Source organism: Solanum dulcamara, chromosome 4 (genome assembly GCF_947179165.1).
Source record: "Solanum dulcamara chromosome 4, daSolDulc1.2, whole genome shotgun sequence".
In the NCBI taxonomy this organism is placed as follows: Eukaryota; Viridiplantae; Streptophyta; class Magnoliopsida; order Solanales; family Solanaceae; genus Solanum; species Solanum dulcamara.
This window is the reverse complement of record NC_077240.1, coordinates 1,310,818-1,335,899: the sequence shown is the minus strand read 5'-3', so window position 1 is coordinate 1,335,899 and position 25,082 is coordinate 1,310,818. Positions and strand designations below refer to the sequence as shown.

Sequence of the window (25,082 nt, the reverse complement as noted above, 5' to 3'; positions counted from 1 at the left end):
GATACATTTCTATCAATCTTTATCATAATCATTGTTGGCTTATATGCTCCTTTTCGGCTGCAATAAAGAATCGAAATTAATTATATAGCAGCTTCCACGGTTACCGACATATGCCATTAAATGCTATCTAACTACTTGTGTAGCTAAAACAATCAAACTTCCTATGATTAGCCATTCATGATTAAGCAATTAACAGAGAATCATTCATTTGCTTTGGGAACTACTACTAATTAATTCCATTCAATTTGTCCACCTATAATCTTAGAGGGGTATTTTTTAAACCAATGCCACACTTAACTTACAAGTTTTATTTTTTTTATAATAACGCGAAAAATGAAATGCTCAACTTGGAATAGCGAGTTTGTTGCAGATCGAAAAAGAAACGACCAAATGGAGAAGCATGGCAATTCATGCAAAAATCAATAAGAGAAAAAAGAAATTTGAAATTTTTAGAAATTCAGAAAAACATACTTATATTCAATACTTAGATACACATAATTAGATGTATCAGAGATACATTGACCGGAGATCAAAATATGGTAGGAATTATAATTTTGAAAACTCAAGGGAAGATATGTAATTAGTACTTTAGTGGGATTTGAGTTACTTACGAGAATCGATTCTGGAGGGAGGCCCGAGAGGAGAGATCAACATTCTAAAGTACAATGAGAAAGAAAGAGGGCAACGTTTGGATTCCTGCGGCCTGCACAAACAAAGCCCAATAAAAACGTTTGGGCTCATCATGCAAAAAGCGCTAGGGTTTAGAAATGGGCTTGTAGATATTATTGCCTTTAAAATGGACCATTAGCATCAGTGACGCATGTATCACGTGATTAGCCATATCCCTAACTAACTATGGTAAACTTTTTACCAACCACGGTAGCTTTTAACTCAAACCCTTTCTTTATCAGACTCTCCAAGATCCTGACATATGTCCCATCAAACGGTGGTGATTATCTTTCCATAAATTATCCGCTTTCACATCTTCCTATATAATATTCCGTCTCGCTTAAACCCTAAGCACAAAGCGTACCTTATTGCAAGCGTCAGAAATATCTAGAGAGAAATGGCAAATCCAAGGGTTTTCTTTGACCTTACCATCGGCGGTGCGCCGGCCGGCCGTGTTGTGATGGATCTCTTCGCCGATACCACTCCCAAGACCGCTGAGAACTTCCGAGCTCTCTGTACCGGTGAGAAAGGTGTTGGAAGGATGGGTAAGCCTTTGCACTACAAGGGCTCAACTTTCCACCGTGTGATCCCAGGGTTCATGTGTCAAGGAGGTGACTTCACCGCCGGAAACGGTACAGGAGGAGAGTCGATCTACGGCGCTAAATTCGCCGACGAGAACTTCGTGAAGAAGCACACCGGTCCTGGAATCCTGTCCATGGCGAATGCTGGACCTGGAACCAACGGTTCTCAGTTCTTCATCTGTACCGCTAAGACTGAGTGGCTGGACGGTAAGCACGTGGTGTTTGGACAAGTTGTTGAAGGCTTGGATGTGATCAAGAAGGCCGAGGCTGTTGGATCTAGCTCTGGAAGGTGCAGCAAGCCTGTGGTGATTGCCGACTGCGGTCAACTCTAGATCTGATGATGATGTTATGGACGTTGATGATGATCTAGTTTTATCAGTCTTTTCTATATTTGAGTCGCCGTTTTAGGCTTTGTTTTTAATTTCAACCTATCTTTACTGTTTACTTGGTTCGGGTCGGGTCATGTATTAGGATTAATCTTATCTGGTTGTGGTTTTGCTTCTACCAGTTTATGTTTAATCTTAAGACTACAATTAAATAAGATAATAGATTTCCTGCTAAATCACGCTTTTGGTTTTGCTTCTACCAGTTTATGTTTAATCTTAAGTCTACAATTAAATAAGATAATAGATTTCCTGCTAAATCACGCTTTCTCTTAATCTCCTATCTAGTCTTGCTCTTGTGCTGAACTAAGTCATTATTTAGTTGTTTTCTTTTGCCCGTTCAAGAGGCCTCTGACTTGTGACTGGGGTTTGCGTTGATTGAATTTGTTTCTCTTGAGCAGAGTTTTTGTGGGTCCTACTTTTTGTGGACCTGAATCTGATTCCGATATTTTAAATTTGTGGTATATAGATCAAAATGCGCGGTGATTATTGTGAGGGTCCACAGTTGCAGGATGAGGCGCACCACCGAAGAGTGTAGTACTTTTAATTAAGGTGGCCCTTTTTGTGTCGTTAATTAGAATAACAGGAAAAGTTTATTTTCCCAATATTAATCGTGGCAATTTACATCATAACTTTGGGTATGAAACTTCGCAAAATGTATACAAACGGCATAGAAAAAGATTACACATTATGTACACATACTAGATTGACGTTGTTTGTTTAAAAAAGATACAAATTCTTGTATCGAACTAGAGTGTATATTTGACTTGTTTAGAAAGTAAAAAAGGGGCTGACTTGCTTCTTTAGAAAATATTACATATTTTATGGTAAAAAAAATGAAAAAATTTGTGAATCAGTGTTCGATCATATAATTTGCTAATGATAAATATATTTGGCAAAAATTAAATTCTAAAAAAGATTAGAACTTGTGTCAAGTTCTAATATTTGAAAAGTTCTAAAAATTATTCAAAACTTTATATTTTATAAAACATACATCATTTATTAATTTAAATTAATATTTATTTACCAATTTATTTTATTAACGTGACCAACAAACACAATTATATAACATCTCTAGTTAAAGAGTTTGTACCTTGTAATCTTTCTAGTTCTACTTTCTGTCGCATTTTTTCATGTCTTTTTCATATTTTCAAAATATAAGTTTATATTTGAAGACTTTTACTCTGAATAAATATATAAATATTACTGTATATCTAACACCATACATTATGCATTTTCTATTGAATTTAAATTGCATTTAGGGAATTTAATTCTTCTTCTTTTTAAGACCATATACAAGTGGCCATGTGTCCTAGCATCATTTCACAATTTGAAATGATTGGATTCTGTGTTTTAAAGGATTCATTCGTAACTGGGAAGTGGGCAAAGTGAATACATAATTCGCCTTAATTTTTGAGTTTGTAATGAATTTGTTTATGTATATTTTAAAAAATATAAACATATAATTTATAAATAAAAGCTATTAGATTCGTGCAATATCTCATGAGAATAATAGTTGTTCACTTCAAAATTCTTGCTCCAATCTTTCGTGGAAACTGGTGGTCCTTGACCTTGGAGAACATTATTGGCTCCACTAGAAGTTCAGGGTCATATTCTTTATTTCTTACGAAAAGGGTCAAGTATGCCCTTTTTATTTTTATTTATTGATTAGTTTTGTTCTTTCGTTTTATTATTTTATATTTTCGATGTTATTAAACTTAATAAACATTAACCTTAATTTAAAGAATTCCCCCAAATCAACCTCAAATTTTTGATTTACTTAAAGTTTATCTGATTTCTTCTTTTAACACGATTCGATCTATTAAAATAATATAACTCGATGAACTATTGCTTTTTGAGAAAGTGATTAAAATATTATTGCGTAGAATTGAAGCCCTAAAAATGCCATTGAAAATCGATTCAATTACCTCTATTCTTTGAATAATCAAATATAGAGGTTCAACTTTTTTTCAAGTTGTTCCTTGTGTACGTCTCTTGAGAGTTACCGTTAAGAATTTTTAAGTGCAGTAGCTACTGGATTGGAGCTTAAGATTCAAAGAACTAATCAAGTAAACTCAATTGACAGCAGCCATTAATGAAGCTCGAAGTTTGAGTTCAAATTTTGAGTTTCTGCAAAACGAACTACATTTCAAGTGAGCACTATTGCAAAAGATTAAGAACGTCTTAGGGAGTTCATATATGAAATTTGGGGCTTCTTGAAGAAAATTTGATGTGATTTACTGCAAGTTAGTCGAGGAAGAAGAACAAAATAGACTTTCATAATTAGCCACTCAATTTCACTAAGAAGCAATAGAATTTCACTTATAGTGGGTCAGATCAAGTTAAAAAAGAGAATTGGATAAGTTGAGTAATTGAGATCGATTTGGGTGAATTTGTTAAGTTAAAGATATTTTTGTTAGGTTTAGTAACAACGGAAATTTAAATAGATGAATAATAGGAGTATATAACAAAGAACAAACCAATTAATAAATAAAATTAGAGGGGTATATTTAACCCTTTTCACTTATTTCTTTGTAAGGATGGTTATGCACCAAAACATGTTTTTTTTTTTTGTTAATAAAGAGTTTTATTCATTGATCAAACTAAAAAGTCATTTTATAAAAAGACTAGTCTAAATAATATAGTGCTTATTTCGTCTCATTGAAAATCAGACATAATAAAAATGGAAGATTCGGGTACAACAAGTTTAACAATTGTTAAACTCCAAATCACATGTCGGATCTTACATGTATGTGTAATCAAGGAAGTCTTTAGCCAGTTCAGTAAATACACTACGTCACAAAGTATTAATTATTATTAAAATATAGTTAGTTAATCAATTTAACATCAAGTGTGCATACATTTTCATCTGATTTGTGCATCATCTTTTAACTCTCGTGAATGAGCATTCTATTTCTTAATCTGTTGAATTACAATAAGCAACACATTTATATATATATATAATTCTATTTTGCTTCAATATGATGTGTATGATTTAATTTTACTTCTATCACTATTACTATCGCCATCTCTTCATCAATTTGCAACTGAAATATATGTTTAATTTATTTATGACTGTTCAACACTTTGTATATAGTGCTAGTTTTATGTCATCTATTTTTTGATGAAAATGTGTCAGTATTTTCTTATATACTGTTTTAGAGAATAGCAAAACTGATTTTCTAATTGCACAATAGTTTTTAGACACGTTCATTGTTTCTTATAACTTATCTTTTGTCAATGTTTTGAGTTGTTTCTAGATTAATTTTATATTTGATACTTGTGGTTTTACGTATATAATCAACTTATGATATTCTCTTTATTTATTTTACTTGTCCACTATACTAAAAGTAGATGTTCAACAATATTTATCCAACGTGGAAAATGATTTTTTTATTCATTTGTGTCCATTTTATCATTGTTATTAAATACTATTCAAAGATTCAAATTTAATATATTCAAAGGACTATATAATAATATTATCTCTATTATTTATTATTTTTATAAATATGTTCTAAATTAATAGTGGACAACTATTATTAAATAAAAAAACTAGATATGTTGATCATGTTATTAAATTTTCTCATTCTACCTCATAAAATTGGGTGTCCATCTTGACAATCATAACAGAGAAGGTGTACATTGTTAGAGTCTAACTTAATTCACATCATCGTAATTTGTCAACGTAATTAGGCATCGTTTAGATTTTGTTACTCCATTTAAAAATATGTATTAATAAATTAATTTGATTTAAGACAAATATAATTATGAGAAGAAAGAAAAATTAATTTGGTTTAAGACAAATATAATTATGAGAAGAAAGAAAAATTAATTTGGTTTAAGACAAATAGTGAAAATAGCATAATTATGAGAAGAAAGGGAATATGCAGCAGCCTGATTACTGATTAGGGTCAGTTGGGTGACAGCTCACACGCTTTTTCGTTGTCGACTGACGTGACCTTCCTAGTCGTTAGACTCGTTACCGTTATCTGAACATTTTCCAAAAGAGCCTCAAAGCTCATATTAACGGCGTTAAATTTGCTCCATTTTTCACGTGTAACAAAACTAGTCCCCGTGTCACAGTAGACTACTACGAAGAAGAAGGAAGACCATATCACGGAAACTTTACAGCGAAAGATAACTTTGGTTTTTTGGGGAGGGAGAAGAGGAAGAGAATTCTCTGAAACTTAATTTAATTTGTTCTTCAATTGTTTCAGATCTCCCTCTCCCATTTCCCAACATACAGTTGTATGAATTTTGCTCAGATTTTGTAGAACAAACATTCTTTCAGATTCTGTATATGTTTACATTTTTGATCGATTGTCTGTATATATACATACAGAAGAAGTAGGAAGGTATAGTGGAGCGATTATATTTCCTGATTGATTATTTGATTGTGTGTATGTATATATATTGAGGAAGTAAGAAGATGGGTTTTTCGGAGAACACAACGGGTTTAGTTCTAGCAATGGTTTCAAGCTTGTTTATTGGAACGAGTTTTATCTTGAAAAAGAAAGGTCTCAAGCGTGCTGCTGCTGCTGGCACTCGAGCAGGTCTGAAAATACAAAACCTCTTTCTGTTAGATCTAAACTTCGGTTTATTAGTCAATTTACTGATTGAAATGGTACAATCTGTTCGTCTGCTTGATATTTTCATTTATTTGGAACCATCGAAGTATCTCCATATTTTGTGTATATTGTAATTGCTCCTGGATTAAAGTCCACTATGTTAGACTGGGTTAGAGTCTCACATTGACTGGGTAATGAACTAGTGATTGACTTATATGGACTTTGACAATCTTCTCTCCTAAGCTAGTTTTTGGGTTGAGTCAGGTCCAAGGTTCATTTACATGGTATGGTATTAGAGTCTGGTTCACTCCAATTTGGGCTCTCCATGCTCCAGTTGAGCTTGACCGTGAATAGGGGTGTTAGAGTGGCTAGAATCCTACATTGGTTGGGGAATGGACTAGTGATTTGGTTATATGTACTTAGATAATCCTCCTCTCATGAGCTAACTTTTGAGGTTGAGTTATACCTTGAATGTCATATCTTCACATAGTACTCATGTGGATGCTCAAATTCCAGCAGTTAAGGGTGGAATTGAGTTGAGAAACTGCTTTATGTGTGATATATCAATCAACTGCAAATTATTTTCCTCTCAATTATTTGGTTATTGTATATAGTACTTAATTCCTAAGCACGTTTAGGACATTGTATCTTCAATATAGGGGAAACTGTTCTGTTCAATTTGTTGTATTTATGTTGGTTCTACTTTGATTGATCATGACAATCTTTTTTTAAGGGTGTATAGTTCTTTGTTCCTTAATTGGGCTGGTAGACACCGTCTGTTAAACAGTGCTACTGACATACAATTAGAGCGAAGTTTTCTAGGATTTTGCTCATTTCGATGGTGGATTCAATAGTCAGGTGTTACACTGTTCAGGCATGTGTTGGAAACAGAAATGAAGTTGGGGATGGAACACTTGAAAAGAAAAGAGAAAATCTAGAAATCCATTATTTGGATATGGACAGGAAAATGGTAAAGTCTAGAAATCCTTGGATTGATAAATACTAGTTTTCTAGCTGACTAAATTATTGCAAGGCCAGTGTGAACAGCTTCTATTCTTATTCATGATATTGACAATCAATACATAAAATGAGAAGAACCATTTCCGGTTGGACATTACAGTGAAAGCAGAAGCTTTTGTCCATGAAGTACTAGTTCACATGGAGTAATCTATGACTGCACTTGTACCTGAGCATATGCTTGAAAGCTTATGCTGTTTTGTTTTTCAGACTGCAGTCTAGCGTGTCAATTAGCCATTTAGTACTTTAATTGGCAGCAGAACGTGAAACATGTTATTTGGTATCCTTTTTCCTCATTATATGCTCTGTCAACTTCAATTCACCTGGTTAAAAGTTAGAGTTTAAGTTTTGTGCACTGTTGGTGTATAAAATTCTTTACACCATCAGGTAAATTAAAGGACAATCAGATAACTTTTAAATTAAGATTTAGGAAAAGATACTAAAAAACAATTAGAGTCCTAGTTATACTCTAATCAAATTTATTATTAAGTAATGTTATTTTCTTTCTGGCGTAAATATAATTTGTCCTTTAATATCGTTAATCAAAATTTTAGGTTTCATTATTTTTAACAAGATCGTCACTATCAGTGAAGTGATCATTAAATGCGTTAGGCATTGTGAATAGTTCTTTAACTTTTCAACCATAGTTGATCTTGAGGAGTTTCTTTTGCTTTAAGGATTCACTATAACACATTTTTTTTTTATTTTTTCGTGATTGCTATATAAACAAATTTCAATTTTTTCCCTGTTTAGTTGAGAAGCATATGTAACTTCAAATATTATATATAAAATATCGTGTTATTATTTCAAAGTGTATTAAGTGTTTGCATTAAATAGATCAAATACGTACGAATTAAAAAGAAAGTTAAAGAAATAAAACATGGAAGGAGGGTTTGGAGGAGAGAGAAAGTAAATTGTAGTGCTTAATTTTAGGAAGAGGAAAAAAATTGAAACGAATGGGTAACCTGCAATAGTAGGTAATTTACCTGATGATGTAAAGAATTTTATACACCGACAGTGCATATAGCTTAAACACTAAAAGTTATTGATGACTGTAATCTTTACTGCAGGAGTTGGAGGCTATACTTATTTGCTTGAACCCCTATGGTGGGCAGGCATGATTACAAGTAAGTGTATCATGAGTTGTCTCCACGGGTAAACTTCATGCAGGATAGGTATGCATTAGCATTGCGTTGGTCTTAATGTCATTTGGATTTGGATATGCAGTGATGGTTGGGGAGGTATCCAATTTTGTGGCCTATATTTATGCTCCAGCAGTTCTTGTGACCCCTCTTGGTGCGTTGAGTATAATTATCAGGTGAGATTTTGAAGTCTTATGAGCTGTCTTAAAACTCTGACAAGGAATTCCTGCTGATATGTCGATAACTTACCTTGGTGAATCTTACTAGTGCTGTCTTGGCACACTTTATGTTGAGGGAACAATTACAACGATTAGGTGTGGTGGGATGCATATTGTGCATAGTAGGATCTGTGGTAATTGTTATACATGCACCTCAGGAGCATATGCCAACTTCTGTACAAGAAATCTGGATTTTGGCAATTCAACCAGGTCTGGACTTTGTGTTTTTTTCCTGTTTATCTTGCTATAGATTATGATTTTTCTCTCTCTTGCGAGCTCATTACGAATTTCTCCTTCTGCTTTTGTCTGCAGCATTTGTGATTTATGTAGCAGCAACAATATCCACAGTAGTAGCTTTGATGTTTCATTTTGAGCCTCGTTATGGGCAGACAAACATGCTGGTATATTTGGGAATATGTTCCTTAATGGGTGCACTTACGGTAATTATGTTTTCTTCTAGGCTACTTCAAGTCATCATCTTTATTCCTTCGGTAGAAATTTTACACTACATGCTTCTTAGTCATGATGCAGTTTTGCAGATGTGAACACTTTCCTAGCCCATCAAGATGTTTCTGTAGCTTTTCTATTAATTTATTATATTTGCAGGTTGTCAGCATAAAGGCTATTGGAATTGCAATAAAACTTACGTTGGAAGGAATTAGTCAGATTGCCTATCCGCAGACTTGGTTTTTTCTAGCTGTTGCAGTAATCTGTGTCATCACGCAGTTGAATTATCTAAACAAGGTAATGTCAGTATGGTACTTTCCAGCTTGATTGAGATCTGCAGTAATCTATCTGATCAGTCATTTGCATTGCCTTTACTAGTGTGAATTGTCAATTCTCTAAAACAAATGCCTATAATCAGGACTATCTCTGATCATACATCATGTGTATATATGATGTCAATTCCTCTGAACTTAAATATTACTCAACAACAACAACAACCCAGTGAAATCACACAACGTGGGGTCTGGGGAGGGTAGAGTACCTTACTCCTACCAAAGTAGGACGGCTGTTTCCAAGAGACCCTCGGCTCAATAAAAGCATAAAAGCATAAAAAGGGTCAGATAAGGTTAAGAAATTCAAAGCGATATAGGAAAATAAATAACGAAAGCGGCACAGATTAAATATTACTCCTATAGTAGTTATTTGGCTTTACTATCTCCACGTAATGATATCAATTCTTGCACAGGGTATTTTTTGTTAATGACACGAATATAAAATAGAGAATCAATACTTCATACCAACTATGCTACAATATTCTCCTAAGTCTTTACATTCTATCTTTCCAACTTTTGTGATTTGTGGCAAGAAATTTGTTGCTCTTTCTTGCATGTTTGATATGTGAGCTGTTTTAATATCTGAAACAAGTGCTCTGGTTGGGAATCTATCAAAAGGCTGCTTCATAGTAAGATCTTCCTAATTATATGAACCTTGAGATGCTCCTTGACTATTACAAGTGCATTTAATTAGCAGTGCATGCTATTATGCCTAATTTTTGGTTTTGCAATTTAGCGATATGCATGATATATCAGGATCATTCACATGGATTTGTTTTTGGGGTGTCTGAAGTATTTTCTAACATTTATGCATCATTTTAATAGGCACTGGATACATTCAATGCTGCAATTGTTTCTCCAATATATTATGTAATGTTCACCACTTTGACCATCATCGCAAGCGCAATAATGTTCAAGGTACGTTGTCAATTTGAAGCTATTCTTTGTTGTGGTCCTTTATCAGTATGTATACAGAGTAAAGGCTGTGAACCCATCATTTGCTTTGTCATATTTCTTTGCAGGACTGGGCTGGCCAAGATGCTAGTGGCATCGTATCTGAGATCTGTGGATTTATCACAGTGCTTTCAGGAACAATTGTACTACATCTGACTAGAGAACAAGAACCAGCAAATCCACCAGGTAAAAATTGAAGTTGAAGCATGTACCCGCTACCCAGCTATATTAAATCGTATGCCTATCATCTTGATGTATGGATATCCTTGATATCATGCAATCTAAATCTTCTAAAATGTATGGCATTGGATCTTTATGTCTGCAATACCTAAAAACATTTGTTGATTTAGGTGAAATTATCATATTTTAGGTCAATTTGACTGCTTGTTTTCAATGAAACTTCTAAATTTGGTTACTTTTGTGTTTTTCTGATTTCAATGAAGATGGTAAGGAAACACAAATAAAATAATTGAACCTAGTACTCTGCCTGATTTTAACACAACAATTATTCCTTTTCGTTATGGGGCTAGACCACGAAAGGAGCACACATTTTTACGGTGCAGCATATTGTGAAATAGTGAGATTAGCTGTTCAGATTTTGCTGCACAGATCCAAATGCTCCTCTAATTTTGGGTACTTGGTTCCATGGTTAAACATCTCAAAAGAGCATGTGTTTCCATCATGTGACACATTGCCATCCTTTCATTTACATTGGGACAGACGACTCCCTCGAGCTAGTGGTTGGCAGAAATTTTTAAGTATCCGCTGGCATTAATTTTGATGTAATAGTACTTTCAGTAAAAGTTCAGGTCTGTAGTATTCTATAAGTTCTTAGAAATGTCAGCGTAGAAGGTAGACTTGGAACTCCAAATTGAGGCCTCAATATATTTTTTCGATTCAAAAGTTTATTGCAAGTTTGTGCTTATAATGCATTGGTTTATGCAGGAAATATATCGTGGTATGATGAAGAAGATATAAAAGTTATGGAGGATGGACATTACATAATGTTGAATGATTCAAACTATTTCCACTGATATCACCTTCTTGATATAGATTCTAGATTTCGACTGCAAAAGTTGAAGCTGTATCTGCAGCTGATGCTACATTTTTGAGTATTCTTGATTAAGCTCAGCAACGTTGAGCTTTACAACTGGGAGGCGAGTTCTCCTACAAGCACAATTTTGGGAAAGGCTACGAGTCGAGGTCACCTTGTAACTTAAGCGTGGCATGGATCCTTGCTGAGCTTCTGTTCAAATTGAGGTTTGTACATACACGGTGATGTCTCTTTGTTCAGTTTGTTGTTTAGAGTATTGTAGTTGATTCATGTTGTAATATATTGAGCTCCACCGCATTGGTGTAACATTGTATTTATTTGTTTTATAGTGTGAGAATGTAGCATAGTGAAGAAGGTTGCAGAAGTAAGCTAGTTTAGTATTTTGTTTGTAAGATAGTTCACATGCATTTGTTTTGGAGAATGACACAGATTATGTGTTTTCTGGAGTTCATGATATGGAAGTCCGGCCTGCTTATTGAACGGGTAATTACCCGAGCCTGCTTAATTCTTGACCCACTTGATAATGATTATTTGCACTTGTTGTCATGTTTCTCCCCACTATCATTTTTGTTTAATTACTGTTTTGATTTGCTTGAGCCAAGGGTCTTCCGAAAACAAACTCTCTACCTCGGAGAGGTAGTGGTAAGACATACGTACACTCTACTCTCTTCAGATGCCACTTTGTGGGATTTCATCGAGTATGTTGTTGTTGGTCTTTTCTTATGCCACTCTTCAAAATCTGTTGTTGTTGGTCTTTTCTTATGCAACTCTTCAAAATCTGATTTCATGTTTGTATGATAGAAGCTAATTTCACATCTAAGATAATTTGGATGAATTGCAAGATCTGAGCATAAATAGATGATCAAATAACCAAACCAACCCGAGCCGAAAACATTTTGAACAAATGGAGGGAGAAGGGGTGGGTTTTCAGGGAGGAATTTTCCTAATTTCCTTTATCTATTTTTATTTTATCATAAAGAATTGCTAATAAGAATGTTCTGACCCAGTTAGTGCCCGACCTTGTTAGTTAAATACCAAATTGTGCTAATATATACTTGTTTTACGGTAACACCACATAATTAAATAAAAATATAATTAGATTTGCATTATTCTCATAGTTGACAATTACTATCATAACATTTTTCCTTGTAATGATATATTTAGGACTTAATCATAATTAGTAACTCCCGTTAGCTTGTTTAGGATCTGAATTAGAATCAATATATATTAGACTCTAGTTATTATTTGTGAGTACAATTAAATAACAGTTATGGAGGATGGACATTTCATAACGTTGAATGATTCAAACTAGAGTCCAATTTAATAGAAGTTAGGACTTATTATCTTCATTTTACTCCTTTTAATTCTTTCTTATTTTTCCAAATGCTTCTTCTGCTTGTTCCTTTCCTTTTCCCTCTTTATTTCTCCTCATTAATAAATTATGACGATTACCTGTAATTTCCTTGTTATACCAAGATACCGAATGCAATATTTGTGGTCTACAGTTATACATTTACACGTCTTGAATAAAAATAAACGAATCTGCAAAAATAAAATAAAATTATATAATCAACGCAAAGTCCATTTCCTTTCAGATGAAGGACTTATTCTCCACCGTTAATCAAGCCGAATCTATTCTGGAAAATCGTTTCTTATCGTATGCTGACCGTTGGATCAAATCCACAGAACCTCTTATATATATATATATATAAAAAAACCTATTTCTTCGCTTGAAACGAAAGCGAATTCTCTCGAAAAAAAACCTACACGGAGATAAAGAGTCCAAAGAGCAAACATGGCGGCAACCGTGAGCGCGTGGGCAAAACCAGGCGCGTGGGCCCTTGATTCGGAGGAGCACGAGTTGGAGCTTCAAAAGGAAGAGTCAGTGAAGGTAGACAACCACTCCAACGGCGGCGATGCTGGTGGCCTTTCCGATTTTCCATCATTGGCCTCTGCCGCCACCACCAAAACGAAGAAAAAGAAGCCACAAACCCTATCCCTTCAGGAGTTCTCCACTTACAGCGCTGCTAAGAAGTCTCAATCTGCCGCCGCTGCGGCCACCAAAGGCCTGACTCCGGAGGAAGTCTTGATGCTCCCCACCGGTCCTCGCGAGCGCACTGCAGAGGAACTTGACCAGTCTCGGCTCGGAGGTGGTTTCAAATCGTACGGTTACGACAGGCAAGGGAGGGGTTCGTCGGACGATTATCGTAGGCAGGGAGGATTCCGAAGGGATACCGATAGGGAAATTGCTCCCTCTCGTGCCGACGAGACTGATGATTGGGGTGCAGTTAAGAAAACATCGGCTGGTAACGGTTTTGAAAGAAGGGAAAGAGGTGAAAGGGGAGGTTTTTTCTCCGATTCGCAGTCTAAAGCTGATGAATCTGATAATTGGGCTGCTAATAAAGCTTTTGTACCCTCTTCTGGTCGAAGATTTGATAGGAGAGGGAGTTTTGGGTCAAATGGCAGTGATTCCGATTCGGATCGGTGGACAAAAAGGAAGGAAGAGGAGGGAGGACGGAGATTTGCCTCCGGTGGTGGTGCATTCGACAGTTTAAGAGAGAGAAGAGGTGGTTACGATTCCAACGGTGGCGTGGATTCAGAAAATTGGGGGAGGAAGAGAGAAGAGAACGGAGTTGCTGGTGGTGGTGGTAGGCCAAAGTTGAATTTGCAACCAAGGACATTACCGTTGAGTGAAGAACAGCAGAACGGTAATGAGCCTGTGCCTGTGGCGAAGCCGAAAGGGGCTAATCCATTTGGGGCAGCTAGACCAAGAGAGGAGGTATTGAAGGAGAAGGGACAGGATTGGAAGGAGATTGACCAAAAGCTTGAGTCTTTGAAGGTAAAGGAGGCTTCTGAGTCAAGTGATGGTGCTCCGGTTGCCAAGAAAGCTTGGGGGAGTCCCAACGGGAAGCTGATATTTCGCGAGGACAAGACTGAGAAGAGTTGGAGGAAGCCTGAGCTGAATGAAGTTCCTCCTTCCAGGTCTGATGGATTCTTATGTTAGATTCTAGATTTATCAACTCTTGTTGTATGCTGACTGATGTTTAATTTTTGTGACTTCATGGATTATTACTGCTTGCTATTCGCAAAATCTACTGTGACTAGTTAATTGGTTATAGATATCTGGTTAGCCTTGTTTAGGGGTTTAACTAGTTATATTAAGCTTACTTTTATTGTTTGCTGGATTTCCCTAAATCTAATTCCCTATACGCCCATATGCTATAGAGCATGGGGTGTACCAAGTATGACGCAGTCGTGTATTCGTATAGTCTAAGTGTCGTTGTAAAGCCATGGACAAATTGTGAATGATCAACAATAGTTTCGTCAAGTCTGCTTGCTTGGTATTGAATGATTGTTAACCAGCGGTTCTTGGACCTGTCACTCGTTGGTAGGACTTAATGAACAACCTTGGTGTTGTGCAATCCGGTATAAAGCTGCTTACATTTTGTTTTTGATGTGTTTCCTCCTAATTTAGGGTAATAAAGTGGGGTTTGGATGCAAATGTGTACATATGATTTTGTACCAACTCTAACTAACTTGTGGAAAGAATGAGGCTTTAATTGCTTGATGTGCTGATTCTTGCTTCTGGTTAGTGCATTTTCTGGCTAGGAGTAAACTTGGAGTCTGATAGGATTGGGTCGTTCGTGCTGTGGACTTGGGAACTTTCTCTATTGTTTACCTTCTCTTGTTCCTCTGGTTTGTTTGAGCAGCAGCTTGGAGTTGTTACATAAGTTGCTGATTGTGCACCAGTCTGTATCTACATGACATGGTTCCTGACGCTCATTTTTATATGTTTTGTAGTGCTGAGGAAACTGTAAACAGGTCTGTTGAAGAAACTGTAAACGAAACTGCTGAATCTGGTGGTGAGCCACAAATATGATGCCAAAGGAAGTAAAAGTTTAAGTTTATGAGAGCTATGTTTCCTTCAAAGTTTGAAATAGATTCATGTGATGGGAAGCATTGAGGCAATTTTGATAGAACTGCTTATTCTGTAGTGTTTTTGTTTCTCTGTGTACGTACACCAACATTATCATTTTTGCTATTTATGCTTGTTCTTTTTTCTGTTGACTCAGTTTAGAATTGTTTGTTCGTAAACATCATTCTTATGTGGAACACAGGGCATGAAGACCGTTAAAAGATCATAGATTTCGATTTGTTGATCATTGTTAGTTTATTTTTGGGCATGAAGACCGTTAAAGATCATAGATTTCGATTTGTTGATCATTGTTAGTTTATTTTTGGGCTTCTTCCATAATTCGTATCATGTTCTGTTCTTTTTAGTTTTTACTATAACATGGGATGTTCTAATTTCAAACTGGAATGACGATTAATCTAGATAGTACTTGAACTCTGATCTCTTCACTCTGCTTCTTCTATACTTCAAATTTATGAAATAGCGTCTTTATCTCTAGTAGGTAAATCCTTTAAATGAGTGTTTTTTCCCTTAACATAACATGATTAGCACAAACAAATAACTTGATTCGATTTTATGTATATATTAATATTTCATCGGATAATTGTTACTGGCTACTGGCACAAGTATCTTGAACTACGGTATCCAAGGTAGATCTCCGATGTAATTTCATGGGTAAGGTATGAAGGCTTAGGAAGGATAGAGTATATGCATATCTTTATAACTTTATAGGGTGGGAGTGGGATCATAGAGTCGTATTCCTATCCCGCGAGAAATTGTTTTTGAAAGATTTTCGGCTGGAGTAACACATAAAATACAGAACAAAATGGAGATGTGTGTGTTATAGTCTAAACTCTTTGATCGTTAGATGTTCCCTGGTTTCGAGTTGGTCGGCATGCTCTTCTTTCTTTTCGCAACTATCAGTTCTCCCTAATTTACCCAAGAGACTAAAAGACATGATAAGAAACAGTAACTTCAATTTTCTTAAAGAACATCAATAATATTTGCAAACAATTTCACCTTACACCAAAAGCCTAGCTATATTGGAACTAAAACGTTATAGTCAACTATTTCCTTTATCATATACTAAGAAAACATTGAAACGTTGGAAGATTTTCATAAAGCTAACTTATTCTAAGAAAAATGGGCCCATTCATTGTCCAAGATATGTGGTGATCTTCAGATTACGTATTCTATCTTCAAAGATAGATTCGTCCTTTTGTGATGTGTTGACACGTCCTATAATTATCAATCATAATACATTTTCAGATGGGACAGCACATCATTGTGTTATGTGTAGGTTCTATTGTTGTTTTGTTTAGGTAATGTTTTTCATGAATGCTCCACACGACTCGGACGGCTATCTCATGTGTTATGCATCGCCGTCAAATTTTAGCCAGACTTATAACAACACATTCAATATAATTTTATAAATATGATTCAAATTAGAATGATATGTACGCAATTTTTTATGTATCTTGTGAAGCTAGAAAAACATTTTTTTGATAGACCTCAACAGTCAACTCAAGTAAATCATATCTAATTAGGTACGGGAAAAAATCAAATAAAAAAAAATATGATAATCGAAATAAAAAAATAATAAAATTTAAAAAATTAGATAATAGAATAATAATAATTAAAAAAAATAGACAATATTCGACTATCTACTTGCCATCAACCATAAGTGATATAAAAAAAGTCGGTCTTTCCCCATTCTATTCAATTTAATTTTTAGTGAAACATATATAATTATTACACACACATCAACCATACCTTTATAATAACCCAAAAGTAGACCTGCTTTTAGTTGTGTTTGTCAACGTTCAACTGTAAACTACATTACTCAACAAGATGTTGTTATAATTATTGCAACACTTTATGTTTCCTCAATTTGAAAGTCATAGCTGTAGTTGCAACTTTCTTTCGTTTCCCATTTGTATTATTAAATAATTTATTTTCTTATAAGCAATTCTTGTCACATGAGAAATATGACTCTTGGTTTATTTTTTAAAGAATGCTTAATAATCATGTATCATAGAATATGAGGAGATTTATTTTTATTTGTCCCTCAAAGTCTTATTTAGTACTAAAAATTACAAATAACCACTTTTCAATTTTTAATAAATATTTGAAAAATAGTTGAAATTTCAGACTTTGAGTGAGAAAGTTAAATAGGCGATGCACTATTGATGTTACTTCATATGTTTTTTTTTATTTGATAAATTCATTCAATTAAAACTCACACTTAAAGGATGACAAGAACGAAAAGATTGGACAATTCTGCGGAACTGAAACCAAAAAAACTATTTATCTCACAGAGAATTGAAGATTCAATCATTTTCTGTATGATTTCTTTTGTTATCAGAATTTTTTGAAACTTTTCTACCATGAGTAATTTTTAAAGACAAGATGGAAATGTGGCTAATGAGTATCATTTGAACGCAAATTTGAGCGGAAAAGGCACTTTCTAAGGGGAACCTCCAATTGTTTTGAGGAAAACGGTCCAATTTTTTGAATGAATTAATCAGATTTGATTATATATAAATCCAGAGGATTTAAGTTATATATCATGGATTTTTAAATTTTTTTTTGTCATTATCAATATAGTCTAACTCGTGATAGCAGGTTAATATTATTGTTCGCATGGAATTACTGGTTAATATTTATCTCATATTTTTTCCCGAAATTACTTTATAAGTGATACGATTATATTAAATGAGAGGTTGCCACGTTTTCTTTGCATCACATCTGCTTTCTCTATTGCCAAATGCATGACTAGAAAATTATAAGTATTTTGAAAATATGCATGTATATAGTTCAATTGAAAGGAGGATAGATTGAACAAGACGAGACAAAAAACATTTCACCTATTAATTCAAATGATAATTTAGTAGGTTTGTTTGCTAAGACATTGCAAGCCTCAACGCTTGATCAAAAAGTTGTTGTACAATTAAGTTGTAATGAGTCATCAAGAATCCTTAAAATTGACACCTTAATCGTAAGAAATAATATCCATGGTTCCTAAAACACAAGGATACATTAATTTGGAGGTTATTTAAGTGATCAATGAAGCTAAGTTTCTAAAAGAGTAGTAGTTTAATTTGATGTATCATTTGTAGATAAAGCAGTATGGCTACAATGTCTTAGATGATTTTCCGTACCAATATACTCTTCCGTCCCAAAATAAGTATGCTATAGGAATTTAAGACAAAAATAGTGAGTAATTGTCTCCAACTATACCCTTATATTAAGTGGCCAAGTCTCAAGACACGTCTAGTAAATAGAGTAACTTAGGTGTTAAAAGAGCTAAAACGACACTTATGAGGCGGGAGGGCGTACTTGTAATTTTCTTTTTTTTTCAAAAACTCATTAATGGAGACAGTTGAGTGTTGCTGTATAGCCAAAGCTTCATAAATTCTTCCCCTGCTTTTTATTCACATTCAAGATTGGACTCAAAAACAACCCATCACTGACTTTTACTACTACTACTTATTACTTTAAGTCTCTTCTTCTTCCCATCAGAACTCAAAGTTACAAAGAAAGAAGAGAACATCATGGATTGGTCACAAAAGCTTTACTTTACAGCTTTTCTAATTGTTGCAGCATCTTCAGCCATTCGTGGAATTCATGGTTATGCAATGGTCTCTGGCACTGTCTTCTGTGACCAATGCAAAGATGGCCAAATTTCTCTCTTTGATTATCCTCTAAATGGTAACTAAAACTATTTAATTAGTTATGGTAATTCTTTTAGTTTTTTTTTATTAAGTTCCCATATGACATTATAATCAACTCTGCTTTTTTGGTACTTCTTGTCTAATGTTTTGTCCTGCTTCTTGATATTCTTGGATTATAAAAGAAAAATTGAGTCTTGAAAATCTTGTGCAATATTCGAGAAAGGGTTGTATTACACTGGGTTATCATTTCTGAAAGAGGTTCTTTCCACGACTTGAATATGTGACCAAGACTCTTTCCATTGCATCAAAGCTCATCTTTAAGTCCTGAATCTTGATTAGACTCGAAAAGAATTCTCTAATTAATTCTTTTTACTAGTATTATTATTTAAGTTTTTGAGTGCCAAATTGTGTGCAGGAATAAATGTAGCAATGGCGTGCCCAGACAATAATGGACAAATGGCAACATGGGGAGAAGAAACAACCAATTGGCTAGGAAATTTTGTCATGAAGTTCGATGGAAATCCAGATTTGAGTGGCTGTGTTGCACAGGTTAATATAAAGTAACTCCAATTTTTCCTGTACCATCATAATAATATAGGTTGATGTCTCAAATTGTCACTCAATTAATACAATTATTGTTGCACAGGTAACAAGCAGTAATGAGCAAGGGAAAAGAGGGTGTGGGACAGGAGGAGGACCAGGGAAGTCACCAAGATTAATGTTTAGGATGTTTGATATGAATATGTACACAATTGATCCTTTGATTTCTCAGCCAACAGATCCAATGTCTTTCTGTCCAAAATTTTCATACCCACAGCCACATCCCAACCCTGTTTCCCCGGCTACACCACCATCAACACTTCCAATTCCACCTACTCCCTCATTACCTCATTTACCCCCATTGCCTCCTTTACCCCCAATGCCTCATTTCCCCTATTTGGAAGCTTCAGTTTGCCCACACCAGTAAGTCTCTAAAAGACCTCTTTTTTTTTTTTGATAATGTCACCAAGAAGATAATTACATGTTAAAAAGTGAGATTAGTAACATGAAAGACAAAACACTTAGGGGTAAGTTTGGTAGAGTGTATAGAATAATGTTCAATTGGTGTATTAGTAATGGCAAGTCTTGCATAATTTTTATTAAAAAGTATTTGCTTACAAAAATACCCTTCACCCTCTTTAGCTTTGGGAAATGGGAAATGTTTTGAGAGGGATTTGAGGAGTAATTATGTCATTAATCAACCTAATGCATGTGTTGAAATTCTTTGTATTACTAATACATGGAAATTCATGATATTAGTAAAACAAAGGATTTTAATGCATGAATTAGCATGGTTAAAGTTACAATTGCCACTCAAAATCTTTTTCACATCCTTTCCACCATATTTATGAATTGTATTTTTGCAAACAATTTTTTTTTATAGAAAATGCAATGCATTTTATTTTTTACACACACACCATATAAAAAATAATCTTAGCATAACTAATGCAAACATAATTACTATCGGCATTATTAATACAACATATTCATACTATTCTTAAACATATTACCAATCAGACAAACAGTTAAATACACAGATACCTAAAAAGAACTTTTACTCTGTAGCAGTAAATGCATAACTAAACAACTCTCCTTAAAAAGAAATTGTCTTTATGGGGTCTGTACATCTGGACCATTATTTTGTTCATATCTTTAACTACTTTTGTTACTATAAATTTTTCCCCAGTGTCGGTGGATCATAGTCAACCAGGTCTAAAAACATTGTTTAAATGTTGACATCAGAGAAAGAAATTAGTACAACTTTGTAACACAATGACAACAATTGCACTGCAAGAACCTAAGTATCGTTTGATTAGGCACGAAGTTAAAATTACATTATTTTCATTTGTAGAAATGTGACGTTCCTTTTTTTTTTACTGTAGGAGCTGGATGATGCCAGAAAACCACTGCTACTGGAAAGTGATAAATCCAGATTCAAAAGTAGGTGTTGTATTTGGTCTAATTGCTGCTAGAAAATATGGAACTGATTTAACATTATGGGAAGGAATGAAAGGTAGAGGAGAACCTTATAAAACTTTGCTAAGAGAAGGGACAACTGCACTTTTGAATTCTTATAATAGTGTACAATTTCCATATCATCCATTGAGTGTTATTCAAGATATGAATTGGGCATTAATGGGATCAACTCAACAAGTTCTGCATACAGCTTTGGGTTTCTTGAGGGCTAATTCTGGAAATGGAAAAACCACTTGCAAGTTCAATCCTTGCAAGTGATTCTATTATTGATTTCACTTCCTAGTATTATATTATTAATTTCACTTCCTTGTATACTTTTTCGTGATATGTAGTTGAGTTAATCACGTTTATATATACACGTTGTTGGTGTATACTTGTTTCTACATTTGCTATGTTAAACTTCATCATTTCAGATGAAGCTTTGAAGATCTAGGAAGAAGCTTAGAGAATAATTTAACCGACTGCTTTGTATTGATAACTACTGATCTTACAAAATGAATGGATTGAGCAAAATATCTAATATACTAGCTCTATTTATAACCAATTCTATCAGCTCTACCAACTAACCATTCTCTCATTATCATTTCAACATGCTCTGTACGTCATAGTATTTTGGAATCGTATATTTAATTGTTGTTGATTGCTACATTATGAAAATAAAGAACTCCTTTGAAACTTTCAGTACCTAGATTCATGGTGGAACGTCATTTGATATATCTTATTTTCCCATAATAAGCGTGTCAACAGTAAAGCTACCGTTTTTGCCAGTTGTTAGGCAAGTGCCTCAGAATTCTCGATTCATCATTTAAAAATGTCGATAATGCGATTTTATTTTCTTAAAATAATGATCCCCAAGTCTTGAAGCGATGTAGCTTCGTACGAATTAATTAGGAAGTTATGCACATGGTAATTTCTGCCCAGAAGAAAGGGAAAAAAGAAGAAGAAAAGGAGTAGATAAGCTTACACTTTATATGATCTTTGAGTGAACATCAAAGAAATCAGAGTCAGAAAAAAGGATGGAATTCAGCTCGGGTTTTAAAATTGAAGAAACCACCATTAAAGAAATCCACCAAGCATTTGCTCAAAGCAAACTCACCGCAAGAAAACTAGTCGATTTTTACCTTCATCAAATCGAAACCCTAAATCCGCTACTTCGTGGCGTTATCGAGGTAAATCCGGAGGCCCAAAATCTAGCTGATGAGGCTGACCAAAACAGAGCTAACAGTACTGAAGCTGGAAACTTTTTAGGGGAGTTACATGGAATCCCTGTGCTTCTTAAGGATACATTTGGGACGAAGGATAAGTTGAATACTACTGCTGGTTCTTATGCTCTGCTGGGATCTGAAGTGCCGCGAGATGCTGGAGTGGTGGAGAAATTGAGAAATGCAGGTGCTATTATTTTGGGAAAAGCAAGTTTGAGTGAATGGTATAAGTTTCGTTCTCTCAGTGGAGTTCCTAATGGATGGTGCGCTCGATCTGGACAAGGAGTGGTTCGTTACTCTTTCTCCTTCTCTTTATTAAGGTCCCAAGAGAAACGTTTATCTTGACCAATTGATATATATGATAATGATGCTCTCTTTCCATAGATCCTAGGGGCTCTCCTTTGGCCATAGATTTGAAAAAAATAATTGAAGTTTTGTAAGTGGAAGTCCAAAAACCCGAAAATTGGTCTGAGGCCATTTTTGGGAAATTGAAAATAAGTAAATTTTCAAAATCTATGGGCAATCGCTAGATCAGAGAGAGATTCAAGCCTAATTCTAGTTTCATCACTTGATCTTTCTTTCTGGATTATCTTAATTTGTCAGCTTTCCCTAGTGTGAAAATAGAGGCCAAACAAATGCTAAACACATAGTCAAGGGTGTGCCTTAGTTGTCAATGAAATGGATGAGGACCATGAGGTCGTGATTTCTTTCTGTTTGTCCAGATCTTGATGGACAGAGTTATCCGATATTTGTGTTGGTAGGAGATTCTCATAGAGATTTAGTGTAGTGACCTTATAAGTGACTTAACTGTATAAATATTTTTTTCACCGTTAGACTGAAGAATTTGAACTCTTTGCCATATGTGATACATAGTCCTTACAGTTAACCAAACAAGAAAGCAAAAAGGGAAAGATAATTTGAGAAAAGCAGAGAAAGAGAGTAAAAAGCTATAGTTCTGAAAGAAGATGACTGTATCTTGTTGATATATTGTGCAGATTACCAGCATATGGTGTGGCATATGAATGATACAATAAAGCTTCTTGTTTGGATAATCTTTCATGCTTCAGAACTATTAGCATAGAATTGAATACGTCTTCTTATTTTTTGAGCTAGGAAGAGTATTATATATATCATCTAAAAGCTTCCTAAGACTAACTGTCCAAATTTTAACATTACAAGCATCTAATAGCTGATAGCTCCTCCAAAGGATGTATTACATTTACCTTTTCAAAATATGTAGAATCCTTATTGCCCATTTGGATCACCATGTGGATCGAGTAGTGGCTGTGCAATATCTGTTGCTGCAAATATGGCAGCAGTCTCTCTTGGGACTGAGACTCACTGCTCCATCATCTGTCCATCGGATCATAACTCAGTTGTAGGGCTGAAACCTACTGTTGGGCTCACAAGTCGGGCTGGGATCATACCAATGACGCCCCTCTGGGACACTGTTGGGTGAGTGTATTTTCTTTACTTGTTCTTGTCAAATCTATTACTCCTAAACACAAGAAGTAGAAGAGTAATTATTTAAACTCTGACCAGTGTTTTGTTACCGTATCATTGCACAAGTTAAGGTGTGTTCGTGAGATTGATGTTAATTGTTAAGGAAGCTGTTCTTGTTATTCAGGCCTATATGCAGGAATGTTACAGATGCAGTTTACATGCTTGATGTAATTGTTGGATCAGATCCAAGAGATGAAGTCACCACAGAAGCAGCTAAATATATTCCTGAGGATGGCTACAAACAGTTTCTCAAGGAAGGTGGTCTGAAAGGGAAGCGAATAGGCATTGTCCAACATCCATTTGTGGAAATGATACAAGGAGCAATTGAAAAATCAACTTTTGAGCATCACTTAGATTTGTTAAGGTATGAAGCTTTGTTACCTCAAAGTCATCTTTTTATCTACAAAATCACAAATAAAAATTAAGTCTTTTTTAGTTTGTTTATTTGTAATTATTTGGTGGACATGTTGGAATTTAAGACAACGAGGAGCAATTCTGGTAGACAACCTGAGCATACTACATATTGAAGAGATTATGGATTCAAATCACAGCGGTGAAGCATTGGTGATGATGGTTGAATTCAAGAGCTCGATCAATGCTTACCTGAAGAGTTGATCACTTCTCCTGTCAGGTCATTGGCTGACATTATCGCTTTTAATGAACGCAACTCTGAGTTGGTAGGCACTTCACCTTGCAACAAAGGTCTTTAGGCATTAAGTAACACTAATAGCAAGAAACAGGAACAGTTAAATGGAAGTGGAATAAAAATTGTCATTTGTTTTTTGTGGTTTACATACTTTGAAGTAACATGAAAATGTCCAATGGACCTTTTGACTACAGGAAAAACTTGCAGAGTATGACCAACATACTTTTATAACAGCTGAGAAGACAGACGGATATGGGGAGAAAGAAAAGGAAGTTGTTGAGACGTTGAAAAACTTTTCACGAAATGGATTTGAGAAAATGATGAAGGACCATGAGCTTGATGCAATGATCTCACCTGGTTCACGTGCCTCTCCTATTTTTGCAATAGGTGGCTACCCAGCAATAACCATTCCAGCCGGGTATGAAATCGATGGCATGCCATTTGGCATCTGTTTTGGAGGTTTGAAGGGTACTGAACCAAAGCTGATTGAAATTGCCTATGCCTTTGAACAATCTAGCAAAGTTCGACGACCTCCTTCTGTAGTAGTTTAATATTTGGAAATGAAGAAAGCAAAGAATGTTGCTTGCTGCTGGTGTGCAGCTAATGGTGTATTGTACCATGACTACCAGGCCATTGACAATGTTGAACTAACAGAAAAGATATGCTTTTATTTTACTGGACAATGCCACAATCTATTAGCTGTAGTCAAAACAGTTTCTTCAAGTTTTGACCATTTGGGCTGAATTGTTTCCTTCTCTCTTTT

The 25,082-nt window shown here is 34.9% G+C and overlaps 4 protein-coding genes and 1 pseudogene across 6 annotated transcripts; all 5 read left to right on the top strand.

The window, feature by feature from the left end:
• Nucleotides 1-1,008: 1,008 nt before the first annotated feature.
• On the top strand, nt 1,009-1,812 carry LOC129885346 (peptidyl-prolyl cis-trans isomerase). The gene has a single exon (XM_055959591.1). It carries the CDS (start codon nt 1,067-1,069, stop codon nt 1,580-1,582), a length of 516 nt encoding a protein of 171 aa, XP_055815566.1. The 5' UTR covers nt 1,009-1,066; the 3' UTR covers nt 1,583-1,812.
• Nucleotides 1,813-5,733: 3,921 nt separating this feature from the next.
• Nucleotides 5,734-11,870, top strand: LOC129885345 (probable magnesium transporter NIPA6). Of its 2 annotated transcripts, XM_055959590.1 has the most exons (10): nt 6,101-6,186; nt 7,076-7,171; nt 8,289-8,345; nt 8,446-8,536; nt 8,628-8,788; nt 8,891-9,018; nt 9,185-9,322; nt 10,183-10,275; nt 10,380-10,497; nt 11,257-11,870. In XM_055959590.1, the coding sequence occupies exons 3-10, from the start codon at nt 8,336-8,338 to the stop codon at nt 11,343-11,345; spliced, it is 828 nt and encodes a 275-aa protein (XP_055815565.1). In that variant the 5' UTR covers nt 6,101-6,186; nt 7,076-7,171; nt 8,289-8,335; the 3' UTR covers nt 11,346-11,870. The 2 variants fall into 2 exon arrangements, with proteins under 2 accessions (XP_055815564.1, XP_055815565.1); XM_055959589.1 differs by lacking the exon at nt 7,076-7,171 and having other exon boundaries at nt 5,734-6,186.
• A 1,216-nt stretch (nt 11,871-13,086) lies between these two features.
• Nucleotides 13,087-15,620, top strand: LOC129885344 (eukaryotic translation initiation factor 4B3). The gene is made up of 2 exons (XM_055959588.1): nt 13,087-14,347; nt 15,167-15,620. Exons 1-2 carry the CDS (start codon nt 13,161-13,163, stop codon nt 15,243-15,245), a joined length of 1,266 nt encoding a protein of 421 aa, XP_055815563.1. The 5' UTR covers nt 13,087-13,160; the 3' UTR covers nt 15,246-15,620.
• Nucleotides 15,621-18,578: 2,958 nt separating this feature from the next.
• On the top strand, nt 18,579-21,492 carry LOC129885343 (uncharacterized). Its single transcript, XM_055959587.1, has 4 exons — nt 18,579-18,989; nt 19,368-19,501; nt 19,599-19,915; nt 20,875-21,492. The coding sequence occupies exons 1-4, from the start codon at nt 18,833-18,835 to the stop codon at nt 21,224-21,226; spliced, it is 960 nt and encodes a 319-aa protein (XP_055815562.1). The 5' UTR covers nt 18,579-18,832; the 3' UTR covers nt 21,227-21,492.
• Nucleotides 21,493-21,910: 418 nt separating this feature from the next.
• On the top strand, nt 21,911-25,063 carry LOC129885342 (probable amidase At4g34880; annotated as a pseudogene). Its single transcript, XR_008766079.1, has 5 exons — nt 21,911-22,458; nt 23,411-23,625; nt 23,798-24,037; nt 24,153-24,350; nt 24,514-25,063. The product of XR_008766079.1 is annotated as a probable amidase At4g34880 (transcript).
• The last annotated feature ends 19 nt before the right edge of the window (nt 25,064-25,082 follow it).

What these genes read in the sequence shown, in the direction of transcription:
- LOC129885346 (XM_055959591.1), top strand. Translation starts at nt 1,067, where the DNA reads ATGGCAAATCCAAGGGTTTTCTTTGACCTTACCATCGGCGGTGCGCCG.
- LOC129885345 (XM_055959589.1), top strand. Translation starts at nt 6,063, where the DNA reads ATGGGTTTTTCGGAGAACACAACGGGTTTAGTTCTAGCAATGGTTTCA. An exon ending in CCTTAATGGGTGCACTTACG is followed by an intron (nt 9,019 to 9,184) that starts GTAATTATGTTT and finishes TTATATTTGCAG; the next exon opens with GTTGTCAGCATAAAGGCTAT. An exon ending in AGAACCAGCAAATCCACCAG is followed by an intron (nt 10,498 to 11,256) that starts GTAAAAATTGAA and finishes TGGTTTATGCAG; the next exon opens with GAAATATATCGTGGTATGAT.
- LOC129885344 (XM_055959588.1), top strand. Translation starts at nt 13,161, where the DNA reads ATGGCGGCAACCGTGAGCGCGTGGGCAAAACCAGGCGCGTGGGCCCTT. An exon ending in AATGAAGTTCCTCCTTCCAG is followed by an intron (nt 14,348 to 15,166) that starts GTCTGATGGATT and finishes TATGTTTTGTAG; the next exon opens with TGCTGAGGAAACTGTAAACA.
- LOC129885343 (XM_055959587.1), top strand. Translation starts at nt 18,833, where the DNA reads ATGGATTGGTCACAAAAGCTTTACTTTACAGCTTTTCTAATTGTTGCA. An exon ending in TGAGTGGCTGTGTTGCACAG is followed by an intron (nt 19,502 to 19,598) that starts GTTAATATAAAG and finishes ATTGTTGCACAG; the next exon opens with GTAACAAGCAGTAATGAGCA. An exon ending in GCTTCAGTTTGCCCACACCA is followed by an intron (nt 19,916 to 20,874) that starts GTAAGTCTCTAA and finishes TTTTTACTGTAG; the next exon opens with GAGCTGGATGATGCCAGAAA.